The sequence below is a fragment of the Heterocephalus glaber genome, unplaced genomic scaffold (assembly GCF_053883595.1).
Source record: "Heterocephalus glaber isolate CG9 unplaced genomic scaffold, H.glaber_assembly_v1.0 deba00001444, whole genome shotgun sequence".
Classification (NCBI taxonomy): Eukaryota; Metazoa; Chordata; class Mammalia; order Rodentia; family Bathyergidae; genus Heterocephalus; species Heterocephalus glaber.
In genome coordinates, this window is record NW_028258297.1 from 18878412 (window position 1) to 18894159 (window position 15748).

Consider the following 15748-nt stretch of genomic DNA (forward strand, 5'->3'; position numbering starts at 1 on the left):
TCTGCAAATTTTAAGAGAAGAAAAAAGAAACATTTTCTTTGGCTTTTATACAAAATTCAAGACTACAGGTTCTTTCAATTAGGTTGACAGTATCTCTTTATAGTGGTAATTTCTTTATGCCATGCACAACACAGAACCAACTCATCTATCAATCATCCTACAAATTGTTCCAAGCAGAAGAAATCATTATGAATATTCAAATTACTTAGAAAAGTATGACAATGTTAAAGTTCTAAGACATGAAAAAAGTAATGTTTCAATTTTCTTTTGCATTAATGAAAGAAAAACTACATTACAAGCACCAAATTATTAATACCAATAAAATTTCAAGATAAAAAAACAATATATTTAAAAAGCATTTATGATACAAGAATAAAGATTTAATTACTTCTAATTCATGTGTTACACATTTACAATAGTTTGTAGCTAGAAAATTGATCCAAACTTACCTCATTTTTGTACTTAACTGTTGTGAAAGGTTTTGATCCTGCCACTCCTGTTGGAAAGAATTAGAACACATAACTACTTATGCTATATACATCTTTCTAAATCTATACAAATAATTTCATATCACATATTTTAAATGAAGCCCTCAGTTTTGAATCCTTTATTAATAATTTCAAAATTTGAAAACAATTACATTTAAAAAATACAAATTAATCATGGTATCTGCCCTGCCAGGTGAGTATCTAAAAATACAAATTGAAATGTTTAGTTGAAACAGTGCAAGGGGAAGGGGTTTTCTCAAACATTAACCGCACAGGCGTAGGTAACTGTTAACTTTCAGGAGGACATCAGAGTGGCGACGGGAGCCCCAGCATCAGCATATGCATGCGTTCACGGGGAAGGACGTTCACCGCAGCGTGGCTACGACCCAAACCCAAACCCAAACCAGCAGACCCCTGGAAACAAACGCGTGTCGGCTAATGGGGACGGCTTCCGCAGCCAGCAGCGGGTCAGCAGGAGGCACGCGGAGGGGGGGCGGGGGGGGCGGGGGGCGGGGCCAGGCCCCCCGGTGTGCTGAGCTCGCCCCACGCCAGCACCTGGAAAGCCAATCGGAGATGGGCAGCAGAGAAAAGAACTCCTGAGGCCCCAGCCCGCGCCCAACAGTTAATCATTTTTGTATGGGTGCGGCTGGCAGAGCCACTGCTTTACTGTATACCTTATGTATTACTGTAACGTTGCAAAGAGCGCCTGTGTTCCCATGCAGAAGCCTACTGAAATAGCCAAAGAAACCCACTTCTGCGTGCCACTCTATCTGACACCATGCGGACTGCGCGGTGCACTCGCCTGGCTCGGCCGCGCCTCGCAGCTGCTTGTGCTTGCTGAGCCCCTCGACCACGTCCTGGATGCGCCAGAGCTCCTTCTGCAGCTGTGCGCGCTCGATGCCCGCGGACTCGCTCTGGGGGGGAAACACTCGAGTCAGTACAGCAAGGAGTCCAAACCAGTTTCCCCAGTTAAAAAAAGTTCCATTAATTATAATTTTTAAAAATGAGAACTGCAGTGGATTCAGTGTTAAGAATGCTGAGAAAATGGGCCAGGGATTTAGCTCAGTGGTTCCGCCACCTGCCTCGCAAGGGTAAGGACTCTGAGTTCGATCCCCGGTACCCCCCCGCAAAAAAGAATGCTGAGAAAGCCAGATGTGGTGGCACATGCCTATGATCCCAGCACTTGGGAGGCTGAGGCAGGAGGATTGACGTGAGTTCGAGGCCAGCCTGGGTTACAAAGTGAGAACCTGTCTCCAAAAAAAAAGCTGAGGGCCAGGGATTTAGCTCAGCGGTTCTGCTGCCTGCCTCGCAAGCGCAAGGTCCTGAGTTCGATCCACAGTACTGGGGGGTACTGGGGATCAAACTCAGGACCTTGCGCTTGTGAGGCAGGTGCTAGAACCACTGAGCTAAATACCTGGCCCACAAATCTCATTTTTAAAAAAATGTTGCATTTCTTTGGTTAATACTAACCAGACTAGTGAACAGTTTACTCTATGAATGTCCTCTATCCATTTTTCTAATGGAATGCTCCTCCAAACTGAGCAGAAAGTTTCCTGCAAATCTAGATAGTAGTCGGGCATGGTGGTGCATGCCTGTAATCCCAGTGCTTGGGAGGCTGAGGCAGGAAGGTCACCACGAGTTTGAGGCTGGCCTGGGCTGCATAGCGAGTTTAAGGCTAGCATGAATCACACAGTGAGACTCGGTCCCCCCCGCCCCTATCTAGATAGTACACCTTTGTTGAATTTCAGAAGTCAAAGGTAACTTTTTCTAGTACGGCAACAATTTGGGGGGGAGGGGTCCTGGGGATTGAACCCAAGGCCTTGCACAGGGCTGGTAAGTGCTCACCACTGAGCAACATAGTCAGTCCTCTTTAAATGTCATGTTTTTTGGTATCAGGGATCAAACTCAGGGTCCTTGGTGCCTGCGAGGCAGGTGGTGGAACCACTGAGCTAAATCCCTGGCTAAATTTCATTTTGATGTTGGTGCATGCCCATAATCCCAGCACTTGGGAGGCTGAGGCAGAGGATCATCGTGAGCTCAAGGCCAGCCTGGGCTACCCAGAGAGACCTTAGCTCAGAGAAAAAAACATTTTTTTTGAGACAGGTTCTGGCGAAGTTCCTACAGCCAGTCTCATACTTATCATACTCCTGCCTCAGCCTCCCAAGTAGCTGAGATTGCAGACGTATATCACCACGCCTAGCTTCATATTTTACCTCTGTCTATGCCGTCTTCAATGAGAAGAAATCTTTAACTTCGATAAAGCCAGATGGCCACCGCCCTGCTTTGTGCGTAGTAAGTGCCAGTCTCCTTTCAGTCCACCTCCCGTCACCATCCTCAGTACAGCAGGAGGCTGATACACCCTCGGTTCATCTCTGCGTCCAGCACTAATCGGGGACCAGTGCAGTTAACTGTACCCCAGCTCCAGCTGTGACTGCCTTTGGGGTGCTGTCAGCGGTGCTGGCCCAAAGCCCAGAACGCACAGCCCTTGCGCTCCATGGTCTGCAGCGGCAGCGCACTCTCCTCACCCTGCGTTGTTTAACCCCAGGGTCTTGCATTATGGTTGCTTGTTATTTACTTTAAAAATATCGAGTATGCAAATTTTATGTGCCTGATTCTATTCTAAGTTCCTCCAAAATATCACCAGGTTTAACCCTAACAATATAACACAGGGCTAGGTACTATGACAATTTCCACTTTACAGCTGGGAAAATAGATGAGGTAACCGGTCTAAGGTTGCCTGCACAGTGCTACTATTCACAGTGTGTGCACTTTGTAGTTCTTTATTTTTAAAAAATATTGCAATGATTTGAAGTCTTTAATGTACTTTTTAAATAATAGAGCCATTAAAAACATGTCTTTAGAAGATTCTTCTAGAAATCCGTGGAATGGAATTATGTCTGTGAGAAGACTTTTCACTGTGGTAAAGCTAACAGCAACACCTTTCCATTATCTAGGTGTTCTGTCCCATAACAGAGTTACTGAATTTTCATGACTACATTTCATTAGGTTAAACCAGGCACAGTGTCTTTTTGTGTGGCCTGTAAGTGAAGAGTGACTTTCACACTGGTGGTCTGTTTTTTCAGATTGGGTCTTACTATGTAATAGTGCAGGCCAGTCCATGAACTTGCTGTGCAGCTGCTGCTGGTCTCAAACTCACGATGAACCTTGTGCCTCAGCCTCCTGAGTGCTGGTTTAGGATGGCACTACTGTGCCTCGCGGAGTTGTACATTTTTAAAGTGTTACAAAAAGCTAACACCACCAAATAATATGGTATGTAACAGAGCATATATGCTTGCAATGCCTGAACTACTGCATATCTGACCTTTTAGAGAAAAAGTGTGCCAATCTTGTATTTTAGAAGAGATAACTATGGTGTTTACTGGTGTATTTTTTTTTGAAACAAGATCTCCCAGCATAGCCCAGGCTGGCCTGGAACTCACAGTGATCCTCCTGCCTCAGCCTTCTGAGTGCTGGGATTAAAGGCATTCACTACCATGCCTGGCTTAAACTAATTTTATTATTTATTTATTTCTTTTGGTACTGGGGATCGAACTCCGGACCCTGCGCTTGGCGAGGCAGGTGGTGAAACCACTGAGCTAAATCCCTGGCCCCTCACTAATTTTATTTTTAAAAATAATTTTTTTTAAAAAAACATAATAAGCATCAAAAAATCATATAACCCAACAACTCATTACCAAGTAATACACAGACTTGTAGAAGGCAAATAGCTGAGACAGTCAGGAGGTGCAGAAGCCAGCAGGGCTCCCAGTACCCAGCAGAATAAAGAGTGTCTCAACCAGAGCAACAGGTGCCTTTGTACGCATGGCAGGTGTCTGGACCCTGTCCGTCCGGGCAGCCAGCAGCGTGCAGGCCACTGCCCTGGGCAATTCAGGCCCTGGGAGACAGCCATCGTACCTGGACCTCGCCGAGGCGCTCCAGCCGCTCCTGCACCTGGGCCCTGGCGACTGTCACATCGTGCTCCAGCTTGTCGCAGCCTCGCCACGCGCGCTCCAGCTCCTGCAAGCACAGTGTCAGTCACGGGCTGCAGGCTGCGCTGCCACACAGCCTCATCCTCAGACTTGTGCGATTCAGACTGCACAAGACACAGTGTTTGTAACTTATATTCTTTTACTGTCTTTTTCCTTTTCTTCAATAAAAATTTACTGTATAATCTAAGCAGCTATATTGTGTTGCTGTTGTATTCATATTTCTCAAAACAAAACAAAACTTGCCTATTAATTATTCCTTTATGTCACCAAAACATGTGAATCAATTCTATCAAGCATTATTTTTAGGAAACAGTTTAATTTATTCTTGGCAATACAGTCAATTTTTCTTGAAGGTAATTTCCTAAAATGAGGAAGAGTGCACAGCCACACACCCTAAACACGGCCGATCTCATTTAAGATGAGCAAGGCAGACAACCCTCATTGCCTCGGATAAGTTTCCTATGAATGGGCCAGACATGGTAGCACACGCCTGTGATCCCAGCCCTTGGGAGGCTGAGACAGGAGGATTGCCGAGAGGTGCAGGCCAGCGCAGGGTACATAGTGAGTTCAAGGCGCAGGGTACATAGTGAGTTCAAGTCGAGAGCCTGTCTCAAAAAACAAAAACAGGGGATTTAACTCAGTGGTTCTGCTGCTTGCCTCGAAAGCACAAAGTCCCGAGTTCGATCCTCAGCACCAAAAAAAAAAAAAAGAATTTAATATATACCAGGTGGCACATGCTTATAATCCCAGTTATTCAGGAGGCTGAGGCAGGAGGATCACTTGAGCCCAGCAGCTACAGGGCAGCCTGGGCAACTTAATCAAGATCCTGTCTCAGAAAACCAAACCAAACAAAAAAACAAAACAAAGAAATGAAGAAATTTAATAGATTGTATGAATGCAATGATGCAATGCTAAAAATGAGACAGGGTCTTGCTGTGTATTCAGTTCAAGCTGGCTTTGAACTCACTATGTAGCTTAGGCTGGCTTCAAACTCATAGTGATCCTCCTGCCTCAGTCTCCCAAATACTGGGATTATAGGCGTGTGCTACCATGCTCTGCTCTATGTTAAAAAATCTTCAAGTCCAATCTTACTTTTTCTGGTCAAGATAATATACATGCATATTAAGGGAATTAAAAAGGAGTAAAAGTTACAAATATATTTTACAATCCCAGGTAGTAGGCAGGAAAATATTGGTTTTGATGAAAAAAGCACAGAATCCTGTGGTACATAGGCAAGAACAGAAGAGCTCCATCAGCACGCAGCCATGTGGATGAGCCTCTTCCGAGGACAGCCAGAGCGGATACTTGATCACACAGAAGAAAACCTCAAGCAGTGCTGCGCAGGTGACGGCTTTTTCCTTCTCTTGTCTGACTGCTTTAATGTTTCCAGGACAATACTGAATAAGAGTGGTGACAGTGACATCCCTGTCTCATTCCTGGTTTCTGAGTGAAAGCTTTCAGTTTTTGCCCATTTACTAAGATGTTGACTGTTGGTTTGTCCTAGATGGCTTTTATCAGATTGAGATAATTCCATTATTCCAATCTTCTGTAGGTTTTTTTTTTTTTTAATGAATGCGTGTTGGACTTTGTCCAATGCTTTTTCTGTATCTATTGAGAGGATCGTATAGATTTGTCCTTGGCTGTTAATATGGTGTATTACATTTATTGATTTGCATATGTTACACTATTCCTGGATCCCTGGGATGAATCCTACTTAGTCATGGTGTATGATCTTCTTGATGATTTGCTGCATTCTGTGTGCCACAATCTTATTTGGGATTTCTGCATCTATGTCCATTAGGGAGATTGGCCTATAGTTCTCTTCTTGGATGGCTCCTTCTCTGGTTTTGGTATCAGGGTAATTCTTGCTTCTAGGAACGAATTTGGGAGTATTGCTTCCCTTTCGATTTCATTAAAGAGTCTGAGTAGTGGCATTAGGTCTCCTCTAAATTTCTTGGAGAATTCAGCAGTGAATCCATTGGGGCTTGGGCTTTTGTTGGTATGTTTTTAATTACACCTTTAATTTCATTGATTGCTATTGGTTTATTTAGAAATTCTGAATCTTGATTCAGCTTTGGTAGTTCATATGTATCTAGAAATCTGTCCATTTCTTCTGTGTTTTCCATCTTATCAGAATACAGGTTCTCTCAATGTACCAATAAAATAATTTAATACAAAAAAAAAAAAGAATACAGGTTCTCGAAGTAGGTATTATGATCTTCTGGATTTCTGCAGGATCTGTTGTGATTTCATCCTTTTCATTTCTAACTGCATGGATCTGAGTATTTCCTTTTTTTCCCCAAGATAAATTCCAAAGGTTTATTGCACCAAATGCCACAGAAAATGAATCAAAATAATACATCAACAAGTTTTAAAATTCCCATACACTGATATTGGTATCTACTCAATTGATCAAAAATAGAAAGTCCCTATCAATTTCTCTTATTGAAGCTTTAATAGTAACAAATCCTAGAATTTTCTGTTCTTAGCTACCACTGAAAATTAAGCATACTGTAACCTCACTTCCCAAATAGATGGCTTACCAAAGTTTGATATTTAAAAATTAACATTTACAGTGGGCTGTTTGATTTAGGCAAAAATTATATTAAAATATCCTGTCTCCTCAAGCACACTAAAAAAACATTAAGAGCTCAAGACGTGTCTAATTTAATGGCTAAAATATGCATGAACAAAAAACTCCCCACACTACATCACTAGTGGAAAACTCAGACATTTGAAAGAATTTGGGTGTCACTTTGTATTTTTTTATGTACAACAAACTTAAAGAACCTAGAAAGCTACAGACTATCCTTTTATAAAATCTGAAGACCTACTTATAAGAGCCCAAATAATTTAGTATCATTTAGCAAGTGGGAAATCTCCTGCCTCCAAAAAAGTTAATTCTGAAAAATATGGTTAAGTTAAAAAAAAAAATATATATGGTTAAGTTAAAAAAGTTGCAATGTGTAAACAGCAGTTCCATAGGATGTAAAAAGATTACAGTTACTTTCATTAAAAAACAGCACATTTCAGAAAAATGGATTGAAGCTGTACAAAAAGCTATTTAACACTGATAAAAATAAAATACTTTGGAATTATACACAAGTATGGAAGCTACATTTTAAATTTTCACTGTCATGTTTAAAACACACACAATTGGGCCAGGGATTTGGCTCAGTGGTTCTGGCACCTGCCTCGAAAGTGCAAGGTCCTGAGTTTGATCCCTGGTACCAAAACAAAACAAAACAAAACAACCACACACAATTACCTTTACATTCACATCACTTATCAGTTTGTTAAAAATAAAACTGCAACATGCTAGGAGAGGCCCATCACAGTAACACTGATGTACCTCTGCTCTGTCATGCCTCGCTAGCTTGCTCAGAAAAGCAAGATGCTACGAAAGTTCCACTCAACAGCTAAGACTCACAAGTCGAAGAATCCCTAAAGGTCGAATCTGTCAACTGAGGTAGATTTCTTTAATTTTTTTGATTTTTATTTCATCCCATGGTGGGCACAGGGAAGGGGAGGTCCCTTTTTTGGCCCAGCAGCCGAGGTAGACAGAAACTGGGTGTGTGGAGGAGGAGGTGGGCGCATCTCGACACAAGTCCATGAGGGTTCTCTCTCACTTTGGGGGAGTCTTTCCTTTTTCTGATAAGGTTGGCTAAGGATTTGTCAGTTTTACTTAATCTTTCAAACAGCCAACTCTTTGATTCATTGATCTTTGTATTGTTTTCTTAGTCTCCATTGCATCAATTTCTGCTCTGATCTTTATTCCCTCCCTTATTGGAGCTTTGGGCCTGATTTGCTCTTCTTTTTTTTTTAGAAATGTGAATTTCAACATTAGGTTATCTGAGCTTGCTGTTTTTCTGATGTGAGAATTCACTGCTGTAATTTTCCCTCATAGGACTGCTTTCATTGCATCTTATAAATTCCAGTATGTTGTACTGGCATTATCATTTAATTGTAGAAACGGTCTAATTTCTTCTTTAATTTCATTTGTTACCCACTGGTTGTTCAGGAGGATGTTAATTTCCATGTGTTTATGAAGTTTTTGTGGTTTCTTTTGCCACTGATTTCCAATTTCATTGGACTATGGTCTGATAATATGAATGGGTCATTTTCCACTGCTTTGCATTTACTTAAGCATGTTCTATGAGCTAGCAAGTGGTCTATTTTGGAGAATGTCCTGTGTGCAGTTGAGAATGTGTATTCTGATGTTATGGGGTGGAACACTCTGCAGACATCTACTAAGCCCATTTGTTCAAAACTTTGGTTCAGTTCTGATATTTCTTTGTTGATTTTTTTTTTTTTTTTTTTTTTTGCTTTTTTTGCTTTTTTTTTGGTACCGGGGATCAAACTCGGGTCCTTGTGCTTGCTCAGCAGGTGGCGAAACCACCGAGCTAAATCCCCGGCCCAAAGATTCCAGATCTTTGTTGATTTTTTTGCCTAGTTGATTTGTCTATTTGTGACAATGCGGTATTTAGGTCTCCTGTTAAAAGTGTATTAGTGCTTATTTGATTTTTCATGTCCATTAATGTTTTATATAGGTGAGTACGCTGGTATTTGGTGCATATATATTTATGATTGTTATCTCTTCCTCTTGGATTGTTCCCTTTACAAGGATATAGTGACCTTGTCTCTCTTAATCAGTCTTGGTTGCAAATAGAATAGCTACCCCTGCTTTTTTCCAGGTTCCTGTCACGTAGAATATTGTTTTCCATCCTTTGACTTTCAGTCCATGAATTTTTTTTTTGGTACTGGGGATCGAACTCGGGACCTTGCGCTTGCGAGGCAGGCGCCGGAACCATTGAGCTAAATCCCCGGCCCCATGAATTTTTTAAAGTAAATATATGCAACATATTGGTGGATCTTGTTTTTTGATCCATTCTGCCAGTCTGTTTCTTTTGATTGGTGAACTGAGACCATTTGCATTGATGGTTATAACTGATACGTACTGACTTATCCTTGTCATGTTATTTTCCTGCTGTTTTTTTCTTTTCCCTGTTTAATTACTTGCCTTGCCTAGTGGATTCATTCTTTTGGGATTCATGGAATTGTAGTCCTCATCATCTCTTTCTAGAATATCCTTCAAAATATTTTGGAGTGCTGGTTTGGTGGCCATAAGAAATTCTTATTTTTCAAATGATATATATATAGTCTTATAGAAAATTTAAATTTAATTTCCTTGCCACCTCTTTGTTGAGAGACTGGATTATCCTTCCTGCACATTTTCTCCTGTTCCAGATGCTCGTAGTAGAATTCTTGTGGCTCTGCATAGCATGTTGTTTCTTCTATTTCTTCTGAACTGGTGACTAGATTGAGATGTTCTGTCCCAGGTGCAGTTGGGTACTTCCTACTACAGCACCAGAGGCTGAGAACACCTGGCCGTGTCTGCTGGGGGTGCAGCACGCACTGTGATCGTGGAATCAGGAGGGTATTTACACTCATGTTAAAACCTTTCAAAGAGCATTCAGGACAGGCATGGATGGCAACTGATCCACTGCAAACTGCTCTGTGGTAACTGTGATTCTCAGTACTTTTGTACTACACTGAGAGGGAAGATGAGAGGATCTCCTCAAGGTAGTTTGTTTGTGCTGCTTGCCTGCCATTTGAAGCTTGTAAGCCTACATTCCATGTACTTCACTGGGGTGTGAAGTCCTGGTCACTCACGGCCCTGCTGTCTGGAGCCCAGTTTAGAACCGCAATGAGCAAAATGTGAGTTTGAATCACCAAATATCATGGTCTAGTCCTAGGCAATGTCTGCATCTCACATTCAATTCCTCTCTTCTCTCCTCTCTTCTCCTTCCTTCTTCCTTCTCTTTCTCCTTCCCCACTTTCCCACTTTTTCCTCTGCCTCTCTCTCCTGTTTTCTTTGAGACAGGGTCTCACTATGTAGTCCAGGATAGCCTGGAACTCATGATCCTCCTGCCCCAGTTTCCTGGGTGCTGGGATTACAGGTTTGCACTACCATGCCTGGCTTCAGTTTTCCATTTTTTTTTTTTTTGGTACCAGGGATCAAACTCAGGTCCTTGCGCTTGCGCAGCAGGCGGCAAAACCACTGAAATAAATCCCTGGCTCCCAGTTTTCCATTTTTAATATGGTAATAGCAGTACCCGTGTCAAGAGATTATTATCTAGACTACATGGCTGTAATACACAAATATAATGGAACCTAGGATCCAGTAACAACTGCTCAAGTGACATTCATGATGATAAACATTATTTCCTACACTGCTGCTATTCTGCAGTGTCCAGTAAGTGCCAAAGCCATCTACCAGCATGATTGAGGGGACTTTGTACTTGTTTTTTTCCTGCTTGAAATTCCTTTCCTAAGCTACTAACTTTAGATTTTTCTTTCTTTTGTAAATTTTAGATTCTTTGAGCAAGAGAATCTAGATCTGATTCCAAGTGGCAGCAAACAGTAGTTGCATAACCACATCGTTAGTGAAGGAGAAGGAGGGTACGATGTCTGAGAATGGGAAGCCCTTGGTTCAGGCACTCTCTGCCTTACTACCTATGCCACCTCAGCAATCCCTTAACTTCCATAACTCAGATTCATCTGTGTGGCAGAGGTGGATAAAAATAAGACTAAAATGCAGGTGATCACATTTAATTTGCATAGGATTTTCTTAACTTTCAAGCCAGATGATTTATGTTAAAAAGACATAAACACAAATATATTTAGAAGCTCTTTTCCATGCAGTCATAAACTCCAAGTCCCCATCTCCGCATCTATTGTACACAAATGGCATCGGCGGCATCTGGCAGGAGAGCAGCAGTACCGTGAGGCCATAGAGCCCTCGAACACATCCTCTGCTGCCTGCAGTCAGCGCCGGTGCGAGCTCCCGGTAGCGGGCACCGCCTGCCCACACAGCTTCTCAGTGTCCAGCGGCGACCTCACAGTGAGGGAAGGTGACTGGGGTGCTGGACAACCCCAACCAAGGGCCACCCCAGGCCAGGCTGTAGTGGGAAACTTGGAAGCTGCTCACTTCCTGAGTCCCCTGTGGGACCTGCCCAGCAGCGCAGACTGTACTGGGTTCGTCTCTTCCTGGCTTGCTCTCCAGGCCCTTATTTCTCCTCTCTGGAATCATCCTCCAAACAAACTGTCTGAAGCCAGCTCCTCATCTCAGCCTCTGCTTTCAGAGGGGAACACAAACTTTAGGCACGCTGAAACACTGACCCAAAGGTGCAACTATTATTATAATTCTTCCCTTTAATCAGGTTTAGATAAAGATAGTGGCAACAGTGAGAGAATGTGAAGGTGCTACCTGCTGAAATTCAAAGGACCCGTGTAATGCATGGGTGCACACAGAGGATGTGGAATCAGGAATTAAGTAAGAGGAACAAGGAGCACTGCTTTCTGTGCTTACTGCCAAGCCGGGTTTTATGCACCTTCGAGGCCCGCAGGCTGAGGAGATGTTCTCAGAACTGAGGCTTTGATCTAGGGAATGCTTATGCTACACCTCTATGCCTGGGGCTTGGATCTGAACCAAAGCCTCAAACTGGCTGGGCATCAATCACAGGGACCCTGAGATTCTGCCAGCACAAATGCCATTCAAACTGAAATCCAGTCAGCATTCACTGAGCGCCAACTGTATGGCCGGTATGATGCCGCGCACATACTAACATTCATGTCCTTAGCGTACAAATGTAAGTAAGTTTACACAAAGGCACCGATAGTGTAGTTTGTATTCCATGCAGTAAGACCTTTCTTAGAAGGACACATCTGGAGGGTTTGTCATAAACGATAAATGCTGAAGGCAAGAAAAACCCCCGCCAAGGTGACTATATAGGATGACAACCAAAAAAGGGACATTCAGAGATTTTTTTTCTGAGATTAATTTCTATCAGGACATTTTGCACAAACTTCCCATCAGGGTTGGAGTTCACTTTAGGAACGAGCAAATTCTAAGGGTACTGATGAGATTTAATTCACTACGTTCAGCTGGTAAGGGAAGGAATTTTCTAAAACTGGGAACCAAGAACATATGCTAAACCACTCAACAGCCGTCAGCTGCCTGTCAGGACCCACTGCTCTGATTGGACGCTAGGGACACTGGGCTTTCAGTGGCCACTCTTCCCCCCAGTTTCCATGTTCTGCGCTCCAACAGGAACTCATGGGAGCCGGGGCTACACTCACATGTCTCCTACACTCCTCTCCGGAGCTGTTTCAAGGCGCCTGCCCTGTGTGGACCCCTTCACGTCCCCTTTCCCCTACCCACAGCTTACTCAGCTTGGTGCCTGACTTTTGGTGCTGGGCAAATGCTCTGCCGCTGAGCTACATTCCCAAGCCAGTGACTACTTTCTTAGAGTCAATATTTCACATACCTGTTCCCTTTCTGACTAGAAAATATATATAAAAATATAAAAATCCATGTAGAGCTACATCCTCCTGACTATAATAATGAGACACAGACTTGAATTCTAGGCCTTTCATGTATTCGCTCTGTAACACTGGGCAAGTTGTTCTGCTCAGTCATTCAAGTTCCAAACCCATATCCCTGTGTGCTGGATGTTAGAGCAACCCAGATGGGTGAGATAAGGTTTCTGACTTCAAAGACTTCACAACAGAAAAAAATATTAATTTTTACAAAGTCTGTAAGCATCATCAATTAAGACTTAAAAGAGATCATGGAAACAATAGTATTTTAAAATGAGAATAGAGGCTGGGTGTGGTGGTGCACACCTGTAATGCCAGCCCTTGGGAACCTGAGGCAGGAGGACTGCTGTGAGTTTAAGGCCAGCCTGTGCTACATAATGAGTTCAATGACAGACTGAACAAGATCCTGTCTTCAAAAAAATAATAGTGGGAATAGAAATACAAGTTATTTAAGAATCACAAAACTACATTTTTTTGGTTGATTTTTTGAACAGTGTCTCACTATGTAGTTCAGGCTGGCCTTGAATACTCTAAACTGGCCTCAGATTCAGTGGTCCTTCAGCCTCAGCCTCATGAGAGCTGCAGTTATAGGTGTGTGCTCCACACTCAGCTAAAGAAAAACAACAACTAAGTTTTAACTTACTTTAAGCCACGGTATAATACTTCAATAGCTAAAAACCAAAACAAAAGCAAAATCCCTCCCAAATCAAAGCAACAACCAAACCAAAAAAAGTAAAACACCCCAAAACCAAACCAAACCAAACCAAAAAAAAAAAAAATTTGGAATGTTAGTCTGGGGTTCAGAATGGAAACTCTGCACAGGTTCTGGCCCCTTGCCAAGGTGCACTGCTTCATCTCACTAAAAGCCCAGTGAATTCAGGACTTTTGTAGGTTTGGTAATCAATCCCAAGAGAGTCATAAAGTCACATAATGATTGGTTAAAAGATTCTGCTAATGATACTGTATCATCTAAACTTAGATCACACAACAGTTACAAAATGGTGATGGTTTTTCATAAGCTTCCACAGAGATTTTTTATTAAAATGAATTAGCAGGTTGAATGAGTCTATCTCCTAAAATTTAAAAAATAATAACTTTTTTTTTTGGTACCAGGGATTGAACTCGGGTCCTTGCACTTGCAAGGCAGGGGGCAGAACCATTGAGCTAAATCCCCGGCCCATAACTTTTTTTTTGAGACAGAGTCTTACTGTGCAGTTCAGGCTGACCTCGAACTCATTATGTAGCCCAGGCTGGCCTTGAACTTGTGGTGATCCTCCTGCCTCAGCCTCTGGAGTGCTGGGATTACAGGTATGCTCCACCATGCTCAGCTATTTACTTCTTTAATGTAATAAATCTAATGTATTTTAAGAATGTTTCACTGGGCGTGGTGGTGCCTGCCTGTTGTGTCAGCACTTGGAAGGCTGAGGCAGGAGGATCACCGTGAGTTCAAGGCCACCCTGGGCTACAAAGTGAGTTTGAGCCCAGCTTGAACTGCACATTGAGACCCTGTCTCAAAACAAACAAACTGAACACAGAACTGCACAGGACTGGGTGGCTTTACATACAGCGGTGGCCCTCGAGAGCTCTCGGCAGGTGCTGAGCAGCCCGTTCTGCAGGTCATCCCGCTGCAGCACCACGGTCTGGATGGCCTCGGGCTCGTCCGTGTGCATCTCAATCTCCTGGCTGGCGGAGAGCAGGGCCTGCTCCAGCGTGTACTGTGACAACGAGAAGGACTACGCTTAGTGTTCCGCATCACTGAAGCCACTCTTTTCACTGTATTTATCAGCATCCTAATAATCATCACAGAAAGTAACATCTATTATAGATAATAAACATAACAGTCCTACTTTCTCCTTGTGGAGCTGCTGAAGTTTTTCTTCCAGCGCATGTACCACTTTATCTTGTTCACATAATCGGCTTAACTTGGCCTAGGTTGTAAGAGAAGATGTCACTTGTTAGCAATTTTTTATTTTTCCTGTAATTGGCTGTAGGTAGCCATTTAAAATAGCCACAGAACAGCTAATGAGGTGACTTATTCCAATCAGGAACATCAAATTTAAAATGCAGTTTATAAAGATAGAAAAATAATATGCATGCAAAGCAAAAGCATTTCTGCCATACTATTCAACTTACATATTTTAAAATATTCTTAGTTATTAAGCAGTCCATGATTCTAATTCTATCACCACGGCCCCTCCCCAATCTATTGGACAAGCTAAGCTAAGGGATAAACACAACCCTAGTTTTGTTTTGTTTTTTTGTTTTTTGAGATGAGCTCTTGCTATGTAGTCCAGGCTGGCCTTGGACTTACTATATAGCCCAGGCTGGCCTCCAAACTCACAGTGATCCTCCTGCCTCAGCCTCCCAAGTGCTGGGATTACAGGCATGTGCCACTACGCTTGGCTTGTTCATTTGTTTTTGACAGAGAGGTCTTGCTCTCCTTCCTAGGCTGGCCTCAAATTCTCAGTTTTTCTGCCTCAGTCCTGAGTAGCTGCCCCCACCCCCAGCTGCATATACAGACAGTACTTAAATGTAGTAATACAAATAAAAATACAGCTTTTGGACAAAAATCATTTGTAACATTTTTTGTCCCCTGTAGTGATGGAGACTGAATCCAGGGTTTCATGCATGGTAGCTACATCTCAGCTCTAGTTATTCTAAATTCTTAGTACTATCCTTTGTTTTGACACAGGATCTTACTGCATAGCCCAAGTTGGCTTCAACCTGGAGCTCCTCCCTTAGACGCCCAAATGCTTGGATCAGGCATGTGGCACTGCACCTGGCCAGAAGTACTCAACATTTAAAATGAGTGTATGAGGAGAAGCTCCTGTCATTTTGTTTTTGGTTTTGTTTTTTCAGTACCGGGGATCAAACTCAGGTCGTTGCACT

General features: G+C 42.6%; 1 protein-coding gene across 26 annotated transcripts in view; it reads right to left on the minus strand.

The window, feature by feature from the left end:
- Plekha5 (pleckstrin homology domain containing A5) overlaps positions 1-15748 on the minus strand; it is a 231805-nt gene that overhangs the window by 17760 nt on the left and 198297 nt on the right. For all 26 annotated transcript variants that reach the window (XM_004845798.3, XM_087213499.1, XM_021259124.2 and 23 more), the window contains 5 exons: positions 14707-14787; positions 14425-14574; positions 4404-4505; positions 1291-1402; positions 450-496 (listed from right to left, as the gene is read on the minus strand). In XM_004845798.3, the coding sequence (XP_004845855.1) occupies positions 450-496; positions 1291-1402; positions 4404-4505; positions 14425-14574; positions 14707-14787 (492 nt within the window). The remainder of the gene's footprint in view (positions 1-449; positions 497-1290; positions 1403-4403; positions 4506-14424; positions 14575-14706; positions 14788-15748) is intronic.